Genomic DNA, 22,956 nt, shown 5'->3' on the forward strand with positions numbered 1-22,956 from the left:
CAACATTCCGCCTTTACTTTCTTGTCTTATACTCCCAAAATGACGCACATGTAATTCCACTCTTTAAAAAGCTACATACAAGTGACTCAAGCACATATGTTCTTTCTTCTTCTATGCTTTGGTAGGTCACGTGGATTGGTCTATGTATTTCTTCACAGCGCCACCCTAGCATCAACATAGATTTTTTCGAAAAAGTAAGAAAAAGCTTCAAAAATGGTTTTAGTGCTATTGCAAAAATCAATGGCGCCATAAAGTGTTGTGATGCCAAGAAAAGGTGAGGCGGAACCGCACAGACACACACTTCATGTTGTGTGAGCTCCATCTAGCATCATCATACACACACACACACACTTGTTGACAAGATGAAATAAACGGTTCATACTCACAGTCCTCGAAGTCTGAGCCAAATCTTTTCAATTTGTTCCGGCTGGAGGTACTTCAGGGCCGTGCTTTCAAACTCCTCGATCTCTTTGGTGGGAGACTCCATGTCACACGCTGACACTCAAGTTACACTCGTGCCAACAGGAGGATCAGGGAGGAAAAGGAAAAAAAAAAAAAGTTTAATCCCCCTCACGTGTGAGTGGTTGAGGAAGAGAGAGCGGTGGCAAAGTGGCGGCGCTCAAATCGGACCTACAGTTACCCAAGAGTGGATCTCTTACAGGGGCGGCATGCTTCCTTTCCTCTTCCCCCCCACCACCCCTTGCTCTTAAATTCTGTAAGCGAGTCTTTCAGTCAGGCGGTGGTTATGGCAGCCCTTCCTTTTCACTTCTCTCCCGCATGAGGACAGGGGTCCTGGAGGCATGCCATGCTCACCCAGCAAAGATGGGACGCAGACGGCAGGGCAGCGCAATCCGGGATTAACGCGCGTTGCCGAGCTCTTCACACAAAAGAGGGGAGGGAGGGAGAGAGAGGGAGAGTGGAGGAACAGCAGCAGTCAAAGAGGGGGAGGAGTCGGGCTTGATAATGAGAAAGCAAGTTCTGGTCCATCGACTGGAAACCGCAGAAGAGGATGATGGGGGGGATGATGCTACTGAGTGAAAGGACGACCATAACATGACTTCTACGCTATTGTTTACATTCAAAATTCACCATTTAGTTGTGATCTATAGTAGGAATGTTGGACCAGTCACCAGGGACGTGGTCTACCCCACTAGTGTACTAGTAGTGTACTACACTAGTGTACCTTGAGAAACAGTCAGGTGTACCCTGAGGAATTATCCAATATCACTTTTTTATAATTAACATTTATTAATCATCATTTGCAAATACAGGGTGAACCCCAAAAAAACCGGGCCTGTGTACACTTTATGTCAGGGGTCTCAAACACGCGGCCCGTGGGCCAAATTTGGCCCGCAGGACACTAGTTTGAGGCCCCCGCCTTAATATGAAAGTTTAATGTTAATGCGGCCCGCACAAGTTTGATGTGGATGCTGTATGGTATCATGTACGCAGAAAAAATTATTACGTTTGATTAATGTTCATCTTAAAGGTTAAATAACTGTTAATAGTTATCCTCCCTATCCGTGTGGAAGTGGTAAGTTTTTGGCTATTTAAGTTTAAAGGAAATAACTTGAAGGCTACCGTTTAGGTCGCTAGCGCTCTAGTTTGCGAGTTAGCATGTGTCTCAAGACCCTGCAGTTGCGCAATATGTTGTAAATAAAAAAAAGTATAAATGTGACTATAGTCGTGTTTTGTCATGTCTACAGGGCCAAGGAACAGTATTTGGAGGTCCTCAAAACCTTCAAGAATGAACTCCAGACCAATCTACCCGTTGCTCATGAGCAAGTTCTGGTTCCAGCAAGACAGAGCAAGTTCTCACACAATCAAACCTGTCCCGCGATTGGCTGAAAGAGAACTTCGGAGGCCACTGATTTTGAGTGGGCACCCCATAGCCCGGACCTAAGCCCCCCCCCCTGATTTTTTTTCTTTGGGGCTATCTTAAGGACAGAGTCTACGCAGGGAAACCCAGAACCATTACGGAACTCAAGAAAGCCATCAGGGAGGAGATGAGAGCCATTACCAATTCAGTCTGTAAGAACGTCATGGACAACTTCGTCCTGCCGTGGCTCAAAAAAGGTTAAAAATCACTGGTCTACCCAAACAAAAAACATTGACATTAACAACATTGGCTGTGTCGACCTCTGCATGCAACCTCCAAATGTGAAAACTCAGTCATTGGTGTGAAAGTCATCCATGTGACCGTATGAACTCATAACCGCTATTAATACCATTTTGAGCAGTTTGCTTACCGCTATTCCAACATTGGTTCTGTGTTGTTCAATATGCATACACTACCGCTCAAAAGTTTGGGATCACTTGCAAATTTCTTTGTTTTCCAAAGAAAAACAAATTTTCCTGCATTTCACGAACATTTTTTTCCATTTCACAAACATTTAAAATGAATCAGATGATTCATTTTTGCATAGAGGCCTACTATCAACAACTGTCCTCTGCATCAATCTCCTGGTATGGCTGCTAATCCAAGTTCATCATTTTATAAGGCTAATAGATGATTAGAAAAGCCATGTAAAAAACCTCTTACCATGCTGTTAACTACTCCCTTCAGAGAGCAGCACAAACTGGGTCTAACAAGGACAGAAAAACGATGCACAACTGTGCAAGAAGACAAATATCTGAGAGTGTGTAGTCATTAGGAATCAACCGATATGTTTTTTTTCGGGCCGATGCCAATAACAATTTTTTTTCCATCACCCTTAGCCGATGGCCAATTTTACTTGGGCCGATATTGCTTTTGCTCCCTAAATTTACATGAAAAACTGACAATTATAACAAATATTACAGGTCTCAAGTTTAAACAAATATTTATTGAAATGTAAACACTGAACACAGTAGGTAGGATTGAGCTTTCTTAAACACGCATTTAAACGGCATTATCAACTTTAAAAGGAATAAATATTCAACCATGTGCAAAACATTTCTGTCGTAGTTTAAGTTTTATCTAGCATCGATGATCAATGACTGCTCCTCCGCAGTGAGACGCATATATCGGCCGGCCGATGTATCGGTCGAACCTTAGTAGTCGTCACCTGGCAGCTGCACTAAATAGTAGCCGTCAAACACCAGTGTCAGTATCAACAGTGAAGCAGCGACTTCAGGATGTTGGACTTCATGGCAGGATTGCCAAGAAAAAGCCATGAATCCTTAAACTGCAAAGTGGCAATAAAATGTTTGAGTCTGCCAATAATACCTCCGCTTTGCTAGCTCTTCACAACCAAAATATATATAGTACTAGCTACAGTATATACGTACTCTCTTGGTGGGCCTTACCTCCACCATACAGCAGCAACAGTGCCATCATCACATGGACTGAGAAAGTGACGCACGTCATCAGCAAACACACGGATCAAGATTTTGACGTTTGATGGCAAAAGCATGCAGTAGGGCTTTGCGGACTGTCGTCATCGCCAACATGCAGATAATACTTTTTGCAGTGGAACATATTAAATGCCGAGCCAAGCGGGATTAAATAGCAGGCAGACAGCGCCCTGACACTGATTTGACCGAGATTACACTGATCCAATGAGAGCATCTCCACATCCTATGATCACATCCAACACAGGCATTGTGGACGGAATCATTTCTATCCCTCCTGTTTCTCCTCTGCTTCTTCTCTATGATCAAATTTCTCTGTGTTTGGTTTAGGGCTGTCAGTCCATTTAGTCAATATTTAATCACAATCATATTTTGTCAATAGTTAACTCATAATTAATCACATTCCATCACAGCCGATTATATTTATATTATCTATACTAAGTAGAGATGTAAATCTATTTGTGGTAATCGATTTGATACACAACGATAACTACATCAAATTTTATGGAAAGTGGATACATATGGACCATTATTTTAAGGGACTAGCTAGGAGACCGGAGTTCAATTCCACCCTCGGCCATCTCTGTGTGGAGTTTGCATGTTCTCCCCGTGCATGCGTGGGTTTTCTCCAGGTACTCCGGTTTCCTCCCACATTCCAAAAACATGCTAGGTTAATTGGCCACTCCAAATTGTCCATAGGTATGAATGTGAGTGTGAATGGTTGTTTGTCTATATGTGCCCTGTGATTGGCTGGCCACCAGTCCAGGGTGTACCCTGTCTCTTGCCTGAAGACAGCTGGGATAGGCTCCAGCACCCCCCACAACCCTCGTGAGGATAAGCGGTAGAAAATGAATGAATTAATAATAATAATAATCATAATCAATATTATGATTAGGATTATTATTAATGGTTAATGATTATTATTATTGTGATATTATTAGTATTATTATGGTTATTATTATGGTGATGATGATGATGATTATTATTATAGTATTATCTAATATTAAAATAACAATAATTATTATTATTATGACTCCGGTTTCCACCCCCAATCCAATGAATAATAATAATAATAATACATATTATTATTATTATTATTATTTTAATATAATATAATACTATAATAATAATCATCATCATCATCATAATTATTATTATTATTGTATTAATATTATAATATAATATTCTAATAAGATAATAATAATTATGATGATGATGATTATTATTATTATAGTATTATCTAATATTAAAATAGTAATAATAATAATTATTATTTTAATATGATATAATACTATAATAATAATCACCATCATCATAATAATAATTATTATTAATATTAATATTATATTAATATTATAATATAATATTCTAATAAGATAATAATAATTATGATGATGATGATTATTATTATTATTATAGTATTATATCATATTAAAATAATAATAATTATTATTATTATTAGCATTCATTGGATTGGGGGAGGAAACCGGAGTCCCTGGAGAAATCCCATGCATGCACGGGAAGAACATGCAAACTCCACTGCCGGATGTTTTTGTTTGGGGATTGATTCCACTCATTGATACGTGGGCCAATTTTTTGGCACACTGTTGATAACAGAGACATATTTTTTAGCAATATTTTTCAGCAAAAGCAGAAGAGAATCCTCCACAAACGGGGGCCTGTTTTTCCTCTTGTTTCTCCCAAGCTGCTGCACCTCCACAGTAGCTTGTGGAGCCTCCCTAGAGAGATGAACATTGCACATTGAAAAGCCCTGAACTATACATACTCCTCAGATGACAACAAACACAAAGAAAGAAGAACATTAAGCTCCATTTTCTTCTCTCCAAAACTTGCAAGGATGACTCAACAACACTCTTCTCTGCCATACCCCCCCCCCCAACACACCCCTCGGCCACAGTCGCAGGTCTTTCAATTACTTGATGCAGGGTGCGGAGATAAAGCCAGGGTGCCACCTCAAAAGAGGCACCGCCTTTCATCTGCCAAGAGGGCTCTTGCATGGGGAGGAGGTGAGAGGTTTTCCCGAGCGCCACAAAGCCTGCTGATGTTCTCTTCAAAGACACGCTAGTTTCTCCTCTTCTGTCTTTCAGCTTTCCTAAATGCACTATTCATCAATGCTTTTTTTTTTTTTGTGGAGGTATGCTTGCAGACCGAAAAGGCCAGGTCAACTCGAGGGGAAAGCTGCACAACAGTGGCTTCGGCCTTCTGTTCGCAGGTTTGAACCCCCGGGAACTGGACTACAGTGTGATGTAGTCCAGTGAAATGTGTAAATATGACACACAGTCTTGTGACTACGACTACAGCTATGTTGATAAAAGCCTGAAAAGGACCCAAACGTTTATTCATTCATTCATTCATTCATTCATTCATTCATTTTCTACCGCTTTTCCTCACGAGGGTTGTGGGGGGTGCTGGAGCCTATCCCAGCTGTGTTAGGGCGAGAGGCGGGGTACACACTGGACCGGTGGCCAGCCAATCACTGGGCACATATAGACAAACAACCATTCACACTAACATTCATACCTATGGACAATTTGGACCATTTTCTATACCATTTTTCCTCACAAGGGTCGCAGGCATGCTGGAGTTTTTAGCCTTAGAGAGGCTATGTGAGATACTGTAATCCAGGGGTCTCAAACATGCGGCCGGCGGGTCAAATGTGGCCCGCAGGACACTAGTTTGAGGCACCCGCCTTGATACAAAAGTTTAATGTTTAAAGTGCGACCCGCGCAAGTTTGATATGGATGCTGTAGGGTATCATGTACCCAGAAAAAATTATTACGTTTGATTAATGTTCATCTTAAAGGTTAAATAACTGTTAATAGTTATCCTCCCTGTCCGTGTGGAAGTGGTAAGTTTTTGGGTATTTCAGTTTAAAGGAAATAACTTGAAGGCTACCGTTTAGGTCGCTAGCTCTCTAGTTTGCGAGTTAGCATGTGTCCCAAGACCCCGCAGTTGCGCAATATGTTGTAAATAAAAAGAGTATAAATGTGACTATAGTCGTGTTTTGTCATGTCTACAGGGCTCTAATAATGCTTTGTTCATTTTAATCTGAAAAAAATAATTTGTCTACCCACCAACTATATGTGGTTTCTTAAGTTTTTATTATTTGCCGTTTTATTATTATATTTATTTATTTATTACTGATTGATTTTCTTTATTCTTGATTTGTTTATTTATTTTTCATCTTATTTTGTGTAGAAAAATAAAAATTAAGATATTTGAGAACAGTGGAATGTTTTATCAGAGCTTTTATTGTAGAAAATTGGAACCAAAGCGAAGTTTTTGAAATTTTTTTGTTTTCAATAAATGCGTTTTTTTTTGTTTTTTTTGGAAAACCTGATGCGGCCCAGTCTCACCCAGACCCAAGCTCCAGTGGCCCCCAAGTAAATTGAGTTTGAGACCCCTGCTGTAATCTATCCCAGTATGTTTTTAACAACACAGTGGACTTCATATGACATGAGGCATCTTATTCCGCACATCAGAATTAAATAATCACAGCAACAAAACAAGACTAAATAATCAACTCACACACAAAATGAAGGCTCTATCAACTGTGACAAAATGACAGTCAAGGTATTCTTGTCACTGTGCTCGGGCGCCCTTAAAGCACACGTATTCCAATCATGGCATTAAGCGGGAGGTGGCCATTTGGAGGTACATAAAAAATTCAGAGCTCATTAAAATCCCTAAGCAAGTCGATAAGGCCATCTATGCATCAAAATAGCAACAGCGCTCCCTGGAATAGCCACATTTGAGTATTAGCATCCATCATAAAACATTAGCCGTCATAAAAGTTTGCCCATCAAAACACAATTTCTCTGCTTGATTGGGCGACGGGTAAAGAATAGAAGCGAGAATCTAAGGATACACAAGCACTGAGGTATTGGAGGTGGGAGTATGCGGCAAAAAGGATGTAAGATCTACGACACAGGCTGGAGGGGAAAATGGAGAGCAATGTGGATTTTTTTGGGGAGTCAGTGAGGATGGATGGAGTCAAAAGAGCTCTGATTTTTGCACTGATTGGAAAGTTAAAGGGGAACTGCACTTTTTTTTTTAAACTTTGCCCATCATTCACATATTTGGAATGGAATGGAATGGAATGGCCTTTATTGTCATTATACAAGATGTACAACGAGATTGGAGAGCTTCTCCTTTCAGTGCAGTAGTCAAGTTAAAAAAAAAAAGTATATAAAAGTAGAGTAAAAAAAGACAATTTAACAAGATATATACAAGATATCAAAAAAATACACTTAGTATTGCACAGGAGCATATGCAGGAGCAGACATATTGCAGATATATTAATTTTAGTGCAATGATAAATGGGTCATAGTGCAAATAATAACTGTAATAATGAATGTGTATTGTATTGTGTTGTTAAATAAATAAATATGATTGAGGTAGTAACAGAGGCAGTGGTGGAAATATTGCACATTTGCATTACGCTAAATATTGCACATTTCCATTATGCTAATGACTGGGTACGTTGTATGTCTGAGTTCAGGGCGGTGATGGCTCTTGGGAAGAAGCTGTTTCTCAGTCTGCTTGTTTTTGCCTTATATTTCTGTTGTTGCCGGGAAGTTTTGCTAGTGTTTTAAATCATAAAAATACGGCAAGATATTGGAACTATGACGTTAGCATCTGTGTATGTGTTAATGCATAATCACAGCATGGATATGAAACGATGCAACTTTGTGAGAGGTTGTTTTAGAGGGCTTCATAGTCGAAATAGTTGTATCGCAATGATGTGCATTGTTAGCACATTGCTAGCACATTGTCTCTGAACTGGCCTGGAAACGCCTCGGGATCCGTCGGGAAGAGCTGGACAAAGTGGCCGGTGAAAGGGAAGTCTGAGTTTCCCTGCTAAGGCTGCTGCCCCCACGACCCCACCTCAGATAAGTGGATGGATGGATGCCAACATTGCGGCAATTTATGGATGTCAACCGGGTCCTTCGTTTGCTCTTTGGGTGTTCATCATAGCTTTACATAGTAGTACAACCAGGGAACCACTGAGCATCATCCCCGTCCAAGTTCATATCTCAGTTGTCAACACTTATGGCTCCCCCAAGCAAGTGATGCATGGCGGGTTTCTGTCCTGCCAGAGTTCACGTCAGGGTCAAGGCTTTGGCAAAGAGCACACTCATCTAAAAGTGACAACGCTCCCTGCAGAATTACACCTTTCACTGTGAGTGCCTACCGGCTGGTGGCTACTTTGACGCCCTCACAGGTTCAGAAAAGTTAAGTAAACAAAGACGCAATACAAGACTTTACAAACACTTAAGACCTTAAAATAATTACTGTGTCTATATTGTCACATAAAACACAATCCTCTGACAGTTCTGTGTAAAAGCCATTGATATTGTACAATGTTTTATTGAACAGGAAGAGAACAAAATGTCAGCAAGTATTATACTGCAAGTGTCAACCTGTAAAATGTATCTTGTTTAGCATGTCTGAGAAGTATAGACCATTGGTTCCCAAACTTTTTACAGTCACGTACCCCCTCAGACATTGGACCTGAAGCCACGTATACCCTACTCCTAGACCCGTACAAAACATAAACCTTTTTTAATCTTCATTAACTTGAAATATTGAACATAATTAATTGGTTAACTAATGTTTACAGTAATTCCAAGTCAAAAATGTGCACTTTTCATGGTCACATTTTGATACATTTTCACATTGATAGATTAGATTAAATGATCTGATTGTTGTTTTTAGTCACGTACCCCATGACAATTGCTGTACCCCTGGGGGTATGCATACCCCACTTTGCTCAGGATGTACAATTGTACTATACCATACCAAAAAGTACAGTATGTGTGCGTGAGGGCAGGAGTTGGGAGGTGAAGATGAGGACAAATCCCAAGAAAAATGACCAAAATGTAAATGTAAAAGGTTTATAGGTTGTGAACACAGGGACAAACTTATTGATGTAAGCCAAGGTTAAAAGCCTTTGCCTAACAGCACTGATAAAAGGATATGTAAAACAAGCCAATACAATAGCAAGAACATATTTATTTTTTTTATATTATTTTTATATTTATATAAAAAAAATTTTGGGGGGTGGGGGGTTTGGACCACGGCATCTAATTTCACAAGAAAACTAAGCAACAACAAACTAAACAACAGCAAAAATAAGCAGTAATTTCACATGAAAAAGTAAAAATATTAAAAGAAAAAAAAGTAAATGTAACTCAAACAAACAAATCAAACAAAAAAAGTTGTAGCTTTACAATGTAAGAAGAAATAAATATTTGGAAAATAATAGTAAATAAAATAGCAATTATGTGTAAAAAAGAGCAAAGACTGAAGTTCATACATTGGTGATGATGTTAAATGTTCATTTAACTACAATCTTAATCAATCAATAAAATGTGTTTTGTGTTTTTTTTTAAATATTCGGGGGTGTGGAATTAATTGGATTTACATCATTTTCTATGGGAAAACTTGTCTTGGTTAAAGTCCGTCTTGGTTTACGTACAATGGATTAATGATGCTAACCAAGGCCATTGCTAGGGCAATAGTTTAGTTGAATAGTTTTCTTGAAATATATATATATAAAACTTAGTTTCCAAAATATCAAAGTGACCCTTGCATTCTTTCCTTTTTCAGTATGCAACCTCCGCAGGAAACTGGAAACGGAGAGCAAATGTATTCTAACCAAAGCTGAAAGGAGTGGCCTCTGGCAGAGGGGAATATAACCGTTTAACTATCATTACTGGGAAGTGACGTCTCTGTACTTCTGCTATATGTCCATGCATGTGCGTGCATACACACACAAAATGGAGGCTCGTTAGCCAGTATGTGGAGCTCGTGATGAAAGCAGCAGCAGCCAAAGGACAGGGTCAGCCAGCAAAACTGGGGCTGCCATAAGACGCTGTCGTCCTAATGAACTGCAAAGTTCCCAGCAGTACATGGCATCCAATTAGCCAGCAGATAAATCACGGCAGCGGGCCATGGAAACGCCATCCATGACCCACCATGCTAAAATGTAAACACGATAGAAGGGCATGCTACATTTGCTTTTGAAATTTTAACTGTAATTGTAATTGTATTATATTTATTATTTATTATTTATTATTTATTATTTATTATTTATTATTTATTATTTATTATTTATTATTTATTATTTATTATTTATTATTTATTATTTATTATTTATTATTTACTATTTACTATTTATTATTTACTATTTATTATTACACAGGACGACATTTCGTTGGCAATTTCACTGCTGTGTTATTGTGCAATGACAATAAAGAAAGTCTATGTCAATGTCTTATCAGTCCCCTAAAGGCCAAATATACCAAATTTTGGACGAGTCAACAAAACCCAGTAGATTTGTAGAGTGCCTTGAGATGTGTGAGAAACTTCAAGGCATTCCAATAATTGTTGTGTTTAATGACAGTGTCATCTTGTGGAGGATTTTTCTGAAATATAATAGCACAGGCAATATAGTAGTTACGTATGAAACTGTTGTGAAAATTTCACCCTTTGGTATGCAGTGCTTCAGGAGTAGAAGTGTTGCTTGACTCACACAAACAAATACTCAGGTGAAAAAGTTGGCCCACCCATTGGGTGAAATGACATTCTAAAGATATCCTCAAGGTTTCATCATCATTGGTGCCTGGTGACTTACGGATGATTAGATGCTGAGTAAGACATTTTGCAAGAAATCTTAACACATAGACCCCTAAAGGTGCCAAATTTACTAGCGAGTCGGCAAAACAACCTAAAGTTACAGGGGGTATTTTTCATGGCTATGTGAGAAATTTCAAGTCAATCTGACTTATGGGGTATAAAACTTCAAGGTTTATAGTACAGTCCTACCAAGTTCACTTTGCCAGTAACAGCTGTCCTATCGCTTGCTCCTGTCCCGCCCGCTGCATATCACACATCACGCTCTTCAATAAAATGTCATTTTCATCGCCTACAGGATATAAATGGGGCAGCGATGGCCTCCAAGGTGACAGAGCAGTTACATCACTTTATGGATTACCAGAAATTCTGTGCTCATTTAGTCAGTAGCTACTTTAAACTGGCTATGTGTCATCCCATGGTGCATCCCCTCCATTCCCCAATGGATTGACCTATTGACCTTCAGTTAACTGCTCTCGGCCTGGCCAAAGACGTCCACGGACATAAGTGGGATTATCCATAACATGACCTAACACTGTAAAATGGCTTTGCATGAATAAGTTGTAAAAACTAATTCACCGGCTGAATTATGACGGCCGAGATGCTGAATTAATGGTTGATTCCAAATCCCTTATTTATCGTGGTTAACAGATTTTAAGACCGTTCAAAATCCCATTTAAGAACCTTTTAGACATCTTAAGGCCTTCAGAAAATTGTATAATTGCATATATTGTAATATTTATATTTATATTTATATTTATTCATAAAAAATATTTAGAATTTAAATAAACAATTTCTCACATTTAAGAGCATTTTAGACATCTTAAGGCCTTGAATTCATATTCACAAAATTGTATATTTATTCATTGTACATTGTATATATTGTAATTGTATATATTGTATTATTTATATTTATATTTATTTTATTATTAAAATATTATTTATATTATTATTTTATTTGTTCATAAAAATATTTTTAATTTAAATAAACAATTTCTCACAGGGGCTGCACGGCGGTTGAGTGGCTAGCACGCAGACCTCACAGCTAGGAGACCAGGGTTCAATCCCACCCTCGGCCATCTCTGTGTGGAGTTCGCATGTTCTCCCCGTGCATGCGTGGGTTTTCTCCGGGTACTCCGGTTTCCTCCCATATTCCAAAAACATGCTAGGTTAATTAGTGACTCCAAATTGTCCATAGGTATGAATGTGAGTGTGAATGGTTGTTTGTCTATATGTGCCCTGTGATTGGCTGGCCACCAGACCAGGGTGTACCTCTCCTCTTGCCCGAAGACAGCTGGGATAGGCTCTAGCACCCGCGCAACCCTTGTGAGGATAAGTGGTAGAAAATGAATGAATGAATGAATTTCTCACAGTTTAACAGAGAAAATGAGTGAACCTAAGTCTGTGTGAAGTCCATATACAAAGAATCTTATCATCATAACCAAACGCCACCTGTGCCATTTTCTAGCAGTCCTCCGGTGGAATCACACGTTTAAAAAGGAGGTTCAGTATTTCAAAAGTAACAACAAATGATGCTAATGTCCTTGTCATCGAGGTGAAATCAATCACGGCCACATCCCTTGAGGTCAGCATCAATACATATCAATTAGCATAGCTGTGTGTGTGTGTGTGTGTGTGTGTGTTCGATTGCGTGCAACAAGGATGCTAAATGTCCAGATTATTATGCAGCCAACAAAGATTCTCCTTCAATGTTGACACATGATTGTAAACGTGTCAATATGGCGTCCAAATATAGAAAAGCATCAGATTGTTTGCACAGCGGACAGATGCTGACTGACGTGTGACAACAAGAGCAAACCTGATGGCAGTTTTCTCAGACGCATCTGGTTCGTCTGTAGCTGGAAGCTCATCCGCCAGAATCTCCTCAGGACTTCGAGGGTCAATCTGGGGGGGCTTCTGCTCTTTGCCTTTGATCCCCATGCCTGTTGTGATGGCGTTCCATAGAGCGCTCTGCGATTTGGAGCCTGAAACACAAACCAGTGCTGGGTGGTGGTGGTGGTGGAAAAATTCGATGCATCGGTCTTGTGTTGCAAATGTATTTTCAGTGTTGTTTTTGTTTGTGGATTCACATAAACAACACTGACCTGAATGAGCGGAAGTGGAAGTGGACTAACATTCTTATGCTGCCATCATGTGGGTGTTTAATGTAACACAAAAATAAATAAGGTGATGTTTAAGTATGTTGCAGTACTTGAAATGCTTTTGGAGACATATTTCGGAACTAAAAGTAGAGTCAAAAAAGCACAGAGGGTGACCAGAATTTGATTACCAAAAACCAGGACACTTGGAACGCCAATGAGAGTCTTACAGTCCTAACAGCTAGGAGTTCAATCCCACTCTCGGCCATCTCTGTGTGGAGTTTGCATGTTCTCCCCGTGCATGCGTGGGTTTTCTCCGGGTACTCCGGTTTCCTCCCACATTCCAAAAACATGCTAAGTTAATTGGCCACTCCAAATTGTTCATAACGATCGACCAATATGTTTTTTTTTCGGGCCGATGCCGATACCAATTTTTTTTCATCACCCTTAGCCGATGGCCGATTTTGCTTGGGCCGATATTTGTAGCCGATGCTGCTTTTGCTCCCTCAATTCACATGAAAAAATGAAAATGATAACAAATATTACAGGTGTCTAGTTTAAACAAATATTTACTGAAATGTAAACACTGAACACACATTTTTTAAACACACATTTAAAGAGCGCTCTATAAAGGTTCAGATTAGTTTAGTTTAGTTTAGTTTAGTTATACCTTTATTCATCCCTCAGTGGGGAAAATTACCTTGCACACCAGCAAAGAGGACAGAACCAGTTAAATAGTAAAAAATAAAATCTAAAATAAATATAAAAAAAAAAAATACATCTAAAAATAGACAATTTAAACAACCTAATAAGTAGTAACAAATTAACCCAGGATTATATCCAAATAAAGTTTACAATATAATATGAAATATATGACCAGTATATACACTGAGATCTTGCTAGTAAATTAAATCTCAAATATGAAGCATTAAGAATATTATACTTAGAACTTAATATATTGCACTAAGAAATGGGTCCTTAAAGGGGGCCTATTATGCTTTCTCCACTTTTCTGACCTATAAATGTAGTTAGAATGTTATATTCTCGTGTTAAACTATGCCAAAATTTCAGATAATGAGGTTTGCGCATTTGGAAGTGAGCCCTGAAAGAAGTTTAGGATGGCTCAAAACGCTCGGTTTCAAAACGCGTCGTAGAACTGTTCCTTTGTGATGTCACAGAGGGGCGGACTTCCTTATATGGTTCATAGTTAGGAAGCACTTTGAGCTTGTGACCAATCACAACAGAAAATTAAATTAAAACAGAGCATTTTTGCTGGAAGCACAAATTTGTGCTGGTTATTGTGTGTAGCTGCTCTATAGGAGACCACAACTCAATACATTCATTCATTCATTCATTTTCTACCGCTTTTTCCTCACGAGGGTCGCAGGGGTGCTGGAGCCTATCCCAGCGGTCTTCGGGCAAGATGCGGGGTACACACTGGACTGGTCGCCAGCCACAGGGCACATATAGACAAACAACCATTCACACTCACATTCATACCTATGGACAATTTGGAGTCGCCAATTAACCTAGCATGTTTTTGGAAAACCCACGCATGCACGGGGAAAACATGCTAACTCCACACAGAGATGTCCGAGGGTGGAATTGAACCCTAGTCTCCGAGCTGTGAGGTCTGCGCGCTAACCACTAGACCGCCGTGTCGCTCAACTCAATACAAAGTGACAAAAAAATGAGCATAATAGGTCAAAATATGCGATTATACAGCTCATACAAAAACTTACGTGCAAAACTGGCCTGCGGTCGAGTTGAGCTTTCTCCATCTTCATTTGCCACTGGAAGAAAAGAAAAAAAATACAAAGTTAAAAATATGAAGCCAAAAGCGAGTAAACAAGAGTGGCTGCAAACATTTAATAATGAAACACATTGGTGCAATATCGTTGAAACCCTTCCAAGCTTCTCGGGGAACCTCAAACTATGTTCACACTGAATATTTGATTTATAGACACTTACTTACGTCTAAAGGATCTTACTGTGAAGGTGCCAGCTTATTGAGGGAAAAGTAATTGAGCCAGGTTATTGCCCTTTTAAAGTGTTGCGGTGAGTCCCTCCATAATTCTGGTGAAATCGCTGGAAAGTAAGCCAGCATTGGACCCAAGACAAATCTCACCTTAACTGTCAGATTTATTACACAAATGGATCATTTCATACTGACTGACATGAACCATAGTTTGAACTTTACTAGGGACAACAGCAAGAGGGCGCTGCAGGCTTGTGTTAACTATATATGTTGCTCCTATGTGACTTCAGTGAAGTGGAATGAGATCGGGAGCTTGGTGAACTTTCGTCACGATAATTTGCTTGTTGTTCTCACCGACTTGTTATGTTTATTTAGCCTATTCAGCCTCTCAGGTGTGCTCATAATGCAATTATGTAACATAATAAATAACTCTTGTTATTATGTGTTATGTTAACATACCGAACACTTTTGCGGCTTTATATATTATTATATATCTATATAAAACATGTCCAGAGTTTAATTATTAAATATTAGCAAGATCTTTTCCTGTTCCCGGGTGTGTTCTTTCAGCGCATGCTCAGATATGACGTAACATGCAGCTCCAGACGTTCTTCAGTTTTAAAAATGGAGGCGAGCAATGAGCACTGGACTGCTGCGGAAAGTTTATTTTTGATCCAAACTAAATTTCAAGACTGGACAAACGAAAAACTGGCAATATGGAGTTATTCCAACAAGTGAAAGAAAAACTTGGGGAAGTCGGTATCACATGATGTTGATGTTTACGTTTTACTGGGCATGCCCCATTGACTATTCTGTTTGATTATAGCGGTGCATATAGACAAGAGATTGGAATATTCCTTTCCATGTATACCATTGTTTTCGGAAAAGTTATTCGGAGAGATTCCATTGATCTTTGAATGATAATTTGTTTTCTTAGAAGTTGCCAAATATCGGTCAATAATCGGTCAATACCACAATTATCAACCGGCAAAATTTGTTAACATGACAGGGCTAATTTGTGTACAACCAGAGGCAACATTTTCTTAACCAGATGATGAATAATAATAATAACGGATTCGATTTTATTGACGCGGGCCACAGTCACAGTCAGGAGCTCGGGAAGACCTGTGTTCGATTCTCCACTTGGGCATGTCTGTTTGGAGTTTGCATATTGCCTGTGTGTGGTGTACTCCGGGTACTCCGGTTTCCTCCCACATTCCAAAAGCATGCATGTTAGGTTGATTGGCCACTCCAAATTTCGTACATCTTTAGCCACAGCTGTCCCTACGCCCTCTCCGGCCGACCATTATTCTGGTTTCTATGCCACCTGCTCTACACCTCCTGAACAACTGCCGCCCAATTATCAGGAGATTAAGAAGAAAGAGGGCAAGACTTTTGGCTAAGGCAGTTAGAGAGACCTGTTCCGGAGCCGGGAATGGGGGGACATGAGCCACTTCACTGAAAGAGATTTTTTTTTTTAATGTTCAGATGACAAGAAGAATTTTTGCCCACATTTGTGAGTAATCGCTGGAAAGTGAACCAGCATTGTACCCAAGACAAATCTGATGTGGAATGAGATCGGGAGCTCGGTGAACTTTCGTCACAATAATTTGCTTGTTGTCCTCACCGGCTTGTTATGTTCATTTAGCCTATTCAGCCTCTCAGGTGTGCTCATTATGCAATTATGTAGCATAATAAATAACTCTTAATGTGTTATGTTAATATACCAAACACTTTTGCAGGCTTTATTGTATGCCTGACACTAGCATCTAGTGGCTCAAACGTGACATGACCCAATAGCCACGTATACACGGACCCAAATATTCCAATCGCATTGGGTTTATTTGCTCAAACGGAAACAATATAACCTTTGTATACACCCCATTCCGAAATAAAAGTGCTAATCCGAATGAATATATAATCGGATTAACGTGGGTGGAATATTCCTTTCCCCAATCCGATTGATGTATCTTGTACCCGGTCAAACGGAAAGTTGTTCTTTGTCACGTTTTTAATTTTCAGATGACAAGAAGAATTTTTGCCCACATTTGTGAGTAATCGCTGGAAAGTGAACCAGCATTGTACCCAAGACAAATCTAATGTGGAATGAGATCGGGAGCTTGGTGAACTTTCAACACGATAATTTGCTTGTTGTCCTCACCGGCTTGTTATGTTCATTGAGCCTATTCAGCAGTTGTTCTACGTCACGTTTTTAATTTTCAGATGACAAGAAGAATTTTTGCCCATATTTGTGAGTACCTTTCCCCCAGAATTCTCGATTTTCGATGACGTGTAAGTCATACATATGTGACCAGGCTGCAGTAGTATTGGATACGTATCGGATTTCAAGCTGCATACAAAAAAGTTTTTTTTTTTTTTTGTTTGTTTTTTTTTTAATCATAACTACTCGTCACATATAACCAAAAAAGAAAATCAAAATTGACATAGAAATTTGTAAACACACACGTGCCGTCATTGTTTAATACTACAGTCACCCAACAAGAAACTTACTACAAATTCAAGTAATCATTACATTCGTTCCACAAAGGCAACTTTGCGCATACTGTAGTAAACTCCGATTGCGTCCTAAAGGACAGATGGTACCTCTGGCTTCTGGTTGACCCCTCACCATGAGCCCGACTCTCACTATACCTTATAACCTGGTCCACTGCAGGTCTAAAGGGAGGGTTGATGCAACCATCTGCATGCTGAAATGAGATGAAAGGAGGGCCATCACCCTCCTCTTGGGGATCATCATAGATTACTGGTAGAATTTCAACACAGACGCCGCAGAATTTTTAACCAAAGAACATAATCCACCTGCATGAAATTATTTCCGCAAGTATATTTCCAGGCATCTTTGCATTATCTAGAGCTGTCAATTTCACATTTGTATCCTGCATCCTTGAGAGGTCCTTTAGAGAGCGGACAGACAGATTAGCAAGGCCCTCAATAAAGCTTAAAGTCGCGTGGCAGACTCAAACTTCATCATTTCCACTCTTGATTTCAGTCTTGAGCTGAAATATGCATGCAGAAAATGGGAAAGCTCTGCATTTTTATTAAGACTAATCCTGATTTTTATTTTAACACGGGACTTGACTTTGAAAACGTCATACAGTGATATTTTATTATCATTTCATCATCATCATCATAAAAGGTCCAATAATAAAATAAGTGTAATTTATCGCGGTCAACTTGTTCTAACCCCGACAGAGGTAGGCTTCACTATTAATACACAGAATATTTTAGTAGCTAGAACAAGGGTCTCAAACATGCGGCCCGCGGGCCAAATGTGGCCCGCAGGACACTAGTTTGAGGCCCCCGCCTTGATATGAAAGTTTAATGTTAGTGCGTCCCGCGCAAGTTTGATATGGATGCTGTATGGTATCATGTACCCAGAAAAAATTATTACGTTTGATTAATGTTGATGTTAAAGGTTAAATAACTGTTAATAGTTATCCTCCCTATCCGTGTGGAAGTGGTAAGTTTTTGGCTTTTTAAGTTTAAAGGAAATAACTTGAAGGCTACCGTTTAGGTCGCTAGCTCTCAAGTTTGCGAGTTAGCTTGTGTCTCAAGACCCTGCAGTTGCGCAATATGTTGTAAATAAAGAGTATAAATGTGACTATAGTCGTGTTTTGTCATGTCTACAGGGCTCTAATAATGCTTTGTTCATTTTAATCTGAAAAAAATAATTTGTCTACCCACCAATTATATGTGGTTTCTTAATTTTTAATTATTTGCCGTTTTATTATTATTATATTTATTTATTACTGATTGATTGATTTTCTTTATTTTTATCTTATTTTGTGTAGAAAAATTAAAATGAAGATATTTGAGAACAGTGGAATTTAGACATAAAATAACACCCTTTTAGTTCCCTTTACACTCCTCTTATTCTTTGTTTACGCTTATGGTTTGTAAGTTTTGAGTATCGACTCTACAACTTTAGCTAGAGCTAACACTAGGCTAGAGTAGCTAGAGCATTTTTCCTTTCCAAATATGTTGTTTTTACCATTACAAAAGCCATTTAGACATAAAATAACACCCTTTTAGTTCCCTTTACACTCCTCATATTCTTTGTTTACGTTTATGATTTGTAAGTTTTGAGTATCAACTCTACAACTTTCATATTTTTCTTTACTTTGTGCTTTTCTTTTTTATTTTTCCAGTTTTATTTTATATTTTGTTTCTACAATGTGACAAACTCCACTTATCCCTGGTTTACAAATTTCACAGGGAGTGTAGCCATGCTATGTTTATCTATCACGAAATGACCACAGCTATAAAGCAGAGGCTAGATACAGGCTTCCACAGTGGTGCACATTTGTACATTTGTATATTTCTTCCCAAGGTTGGCCCGGTGTATTCAGTTGTACTTTGTGCCTTTTCCTCACCTGTGAGAGTCCCTTTGTTAATAAACTCTTGTTTTACTACTACCTCTACATTCTGGAAAACTAATTTAGCGGCCTTGGCCAACCGTGACAACTGCGCCCTATCGACAAGCCTCTCGTGAGGATTAGACAGTTAATGCATGACGAAACAAACACTTTATCGCTTTCCTTTATTTTCTGCATCAGGGGAAGAGTACATCAGTCACAGAGAGCGGCCATCTCCCCTGCAATGCTCCAGTATGCATCTGATAACATACGTAGCTAGTTAGCCACAAGTGCATCTGGTATGGCTGAGACGTCAGCGCGCATCAACGCAAGAGTTGCTGGCAAATAAAATTTGTAAAAGGTTTATATAGACGAAGAAGAAGAATTATATACAGACATGTGAAAATTTTACCCCAATACAGAGGGATGGCAGTGAGCTAGGTAGTGAAATCCCTATAGAGCAGCTCCACACAATAACCCACACAGTAAGCTTTCAATATCTTCCAGAATCTGCACCTATTACAAATGTATTTCCTTGCTTGCCAAAAAGATCTACCACCCATGGCCTGCCTCCGGGCATGTGATTGGTCACACTCCCAAAAGCTCTTGATGACTTCTAGACTACTGCCGAACCCCACTCTGTAATTTTGTCAATATAGGAGTTAGTAATAAATGAATAAACCCTTTGGATAGCTACTTGAAAAGTAGTTAGGTTAGTTAGTAGTTAGCTACTGGTAACTCCTGACTTAACGTGTAGGAACTCAGAGTGGTAAAGTAGGTCCACGTTTATTGAGTGCAGACAATCTTGACACAGCATCGGCCAAATGAATTAGGTCACTAAACGTTTTTTGCGGGACTAACCATGTTTCCAAAAATTGTGGTGGAAAAGACTGCTAGCAACTTCAGACAATGAGTTTGTAATTTGCATGCATGCAGGTAAGACCTCCCTATATGCGCACTCTGTACTACTACACAGACAACAACTTACTTAATTGTTTAATTACTTATTTAATTGTTACTTACAGCTTGCACTTTGACTCTGTGCACATGTTCATAAAACAGTCCCATATTTTGGTAGTCAAGAATCGGAAACTCCAACCACTTCTGCCTGATGTTTGCCTCTTTAGGCAAGCTCATATTTGAACAAATATTTCCTAGAGGCCATTAGCTTTAGCTCCTTGCTAACACAGAGCTACAGCTTGTACCTGGGAACGCCCACTGTCACAATGAGCCATCCCAAACTTCTTTTAGCGCTCACTTCCAAATGCACAAACCTCATTATCTAAAACTTGCCTTTGTTTTCATTTCATTTCAATTATTTCAATTATATTTACTGTATGTGTAACTATGCTGCATTGTTTTCCTGCTTGTACTTTGTATGCCACGGTGTTGCAGACCCCTAGCATATAGCATAAATATTGCAGTTCATTTGTTATAAATAAATCCACCAAACAGAAGGCAAAACCTTTGGCCACTTCAAACCAGTCAATCCCAGGAGACATCTCACCCCTCAGACCCTCTTCGTTTTAGACCAGGATATGTGCAGGACACAAGACTTTTTTGAGCAATGATTAAGGCCAGAATAACTATACAGACCATGCCTTCATCCTACGGAGTATACGAGCCAATTAATTTTACACCGGCCTGGCACTTGTCCTGGTGTATGTCCAATTAAGGACGACATCCTCTTCAGTAAAGATTGTCTTTTCCATCCAACCATCCATTTTGTATCCTGCTTATCCTCACTAGGATTGCAAGTATGCTGGAGCCTATCCCAGCCGACTAAATAAAGCATTTTCAAGCATAGACATGGCTTAATTAACTAAAATTCAAATATAAAGTATTCAGGAGACACATTGAAAAACATGACAAGTAGTATTCTACATTAGTCAGTAAGTGTTAGCAAGTATCTGATGAGACAACAGGAAGTCAAAAAGGAACAAGGAACTGTTGTTGTTAAAGCTAAAACGTGTGAGTCTATATTATCGCTTTCTTATTTACTCTTATTGTGTCCATTACAGGGTAATATGAGTGTAAAGTTCACTATAGGGGTGTTATTTCATGTCTAGAGGGCTCTAATAATGAAACCATATTTAGCAACAGGTCGCGAACAGATTGTTCATTCATTCATTCATTTTCTACCGCTTATCCTCACCAGGGTCGCGGGGGTGCTGGAGCCTATCCCAGCTGTCTTCGGGCGAGAGGCGGGGTACACCCTGGACTGGTGGCCAGTCAATCACAGAGCACATATAGACAAACAACCATTCACACTCACATTCATACCTATGGACAATTTGGAGTCGCTAATTAACCTAGCGTGTTTTTGGAATGTGGGAGGAAACCGGAGTACCTGGATCTTCCTGATCTCCTGCTTGTGTGGGCAATATGCTAGCCACTCCACCACCGTGCAGCATGATTTTCTTACCCCCCAAAAAAACAAACAATGACATAATCATAGAGTTTATATATTTTAATAGGGGTGCTCTGATCGATCAGCCAATGATCGGTTTCGGTTGATATCAGTAAAAAGCATGGTATCGATATCGGCTGATACTTGCTTTAAATCACAGATCCACTCCGTGTTCAATCCTGTTCAGATTTAATATTTGTGTTTTTCAATATACAGATTCAAGTAAAGAACACAAATATCGCCCCAATATATCAGCCGGACGATGTAGTTTGGAGACATTTTTTTTTTAAGCATGACAATGTGTCTCCAAATTTTGGACTAGAAAATATAAGCTATTATAAACATATACATTTTAGAATACCACATTTGGTCCAATAAGCTGCCTCCATAAGACAATGTACCTCAATTAATTGAATTACTGTATTTTCCGGACTATAAGTCGCACTTTTTTCATAGGTTGGCTGTTCCTGCGACTTATACTCCAGAGCGAATTATAAATGAAAAAAGTGTTTATGTTACATAAACACTGGACACCTTTTCTGTTAATGTTTATTTTTTGTGTAGCTGAATAAGCATTATGTTAGCATATCTTACACCTATTCAGCCTTTTCTCTATTCTTTTATTAATGTTAGAACTTGCCTTCCAAGAGGACGTAATGTCTGTTTTGGTCAAGTAGTTAAAATAAATTACCTACAAAAAATGCGACTTATATAGGTTTTTTTCTACCTAATTATACATTTGTGGCATTGAGCGACTTGTAGTCCGGAGCAACTTATAGTCCAGAAAATACTGTATTTGCTGTACTTCCTGCGGTGGTTATTGCCTTATCAATGTAACTTTACAGTGTCAAATACTACATATCAACTACCTGTGTTTGAATGCATCTTCTGAATGCCTTATCTTGGTATTTCAGTTCATTTAGTCATTTTTATGCTTATATGCATTTTTAATTCTGGACAGAAATCTGTCAAATTAGCTTGAATTTGGATATATCTTTTTTTTACTCAGCCGTGAAACAATTTAATGTATGTATTTTTGAAAAACTGTACGGTAATAAATGCATGACCTCAAACAGACTCCTTCATTTGCAACTTTTAACA

General features: G+C 39.0%; 1 protein-coding gene across 4 annotated transcripts in view; it reads right to left on the reverse strand.

Moving 5' to 3' along the window:
* Nucleotides 1–22,956, reverse strand: part of pde1cb (phosphodiesterase 1C, calmodulin-dependent b) — a 104,150-nt gene that overhangs the window by 68,547 nt on the left and 12,647 nt on the right. For 3 of the 4 annotated variants that reach the window (XM_058065233.1, XM_058065234.1, XM_058065235.1), the window contains exons 2-3: nucleotides 14,834–14,884; nucleotides 12,812–12,977 (exon numbers count right to left, since the gene is read on the reverse strand). In XM_058065233.1, the coding sequence (XP_057921216.1) occupies nucleotides 12,812–12,977; nucleotides 14,834–14,884 (217 nt within the window). Of the gene's footprint in view, nucleotides 1–386; nucleotides 3,948–12,811; nucleotides 12,978–14,833; nucleotides 14,885–22,956 lie in introns of those variants that run through there. The other variant, XM_058065236.1, reaches the window with a different exon arrangement.

Source organism: Doryrhamphus excisus, chromosome 1 (genome assembly GCF_030265055.1).
Source record: "Doryrhamphus excisus isolate RoL2022-K1 chromosome 1, RoL_Dexc_1.0, whole genome shotgun sequence".
Classification (NCBI taxonomy): domain Eukaryota; kingdom Metazoa; phylum Chordata; class Actinopteri; order Syngnathiformes; family Syngnathidae; genus Doryrhamphus; species Doryrhamphus excisus.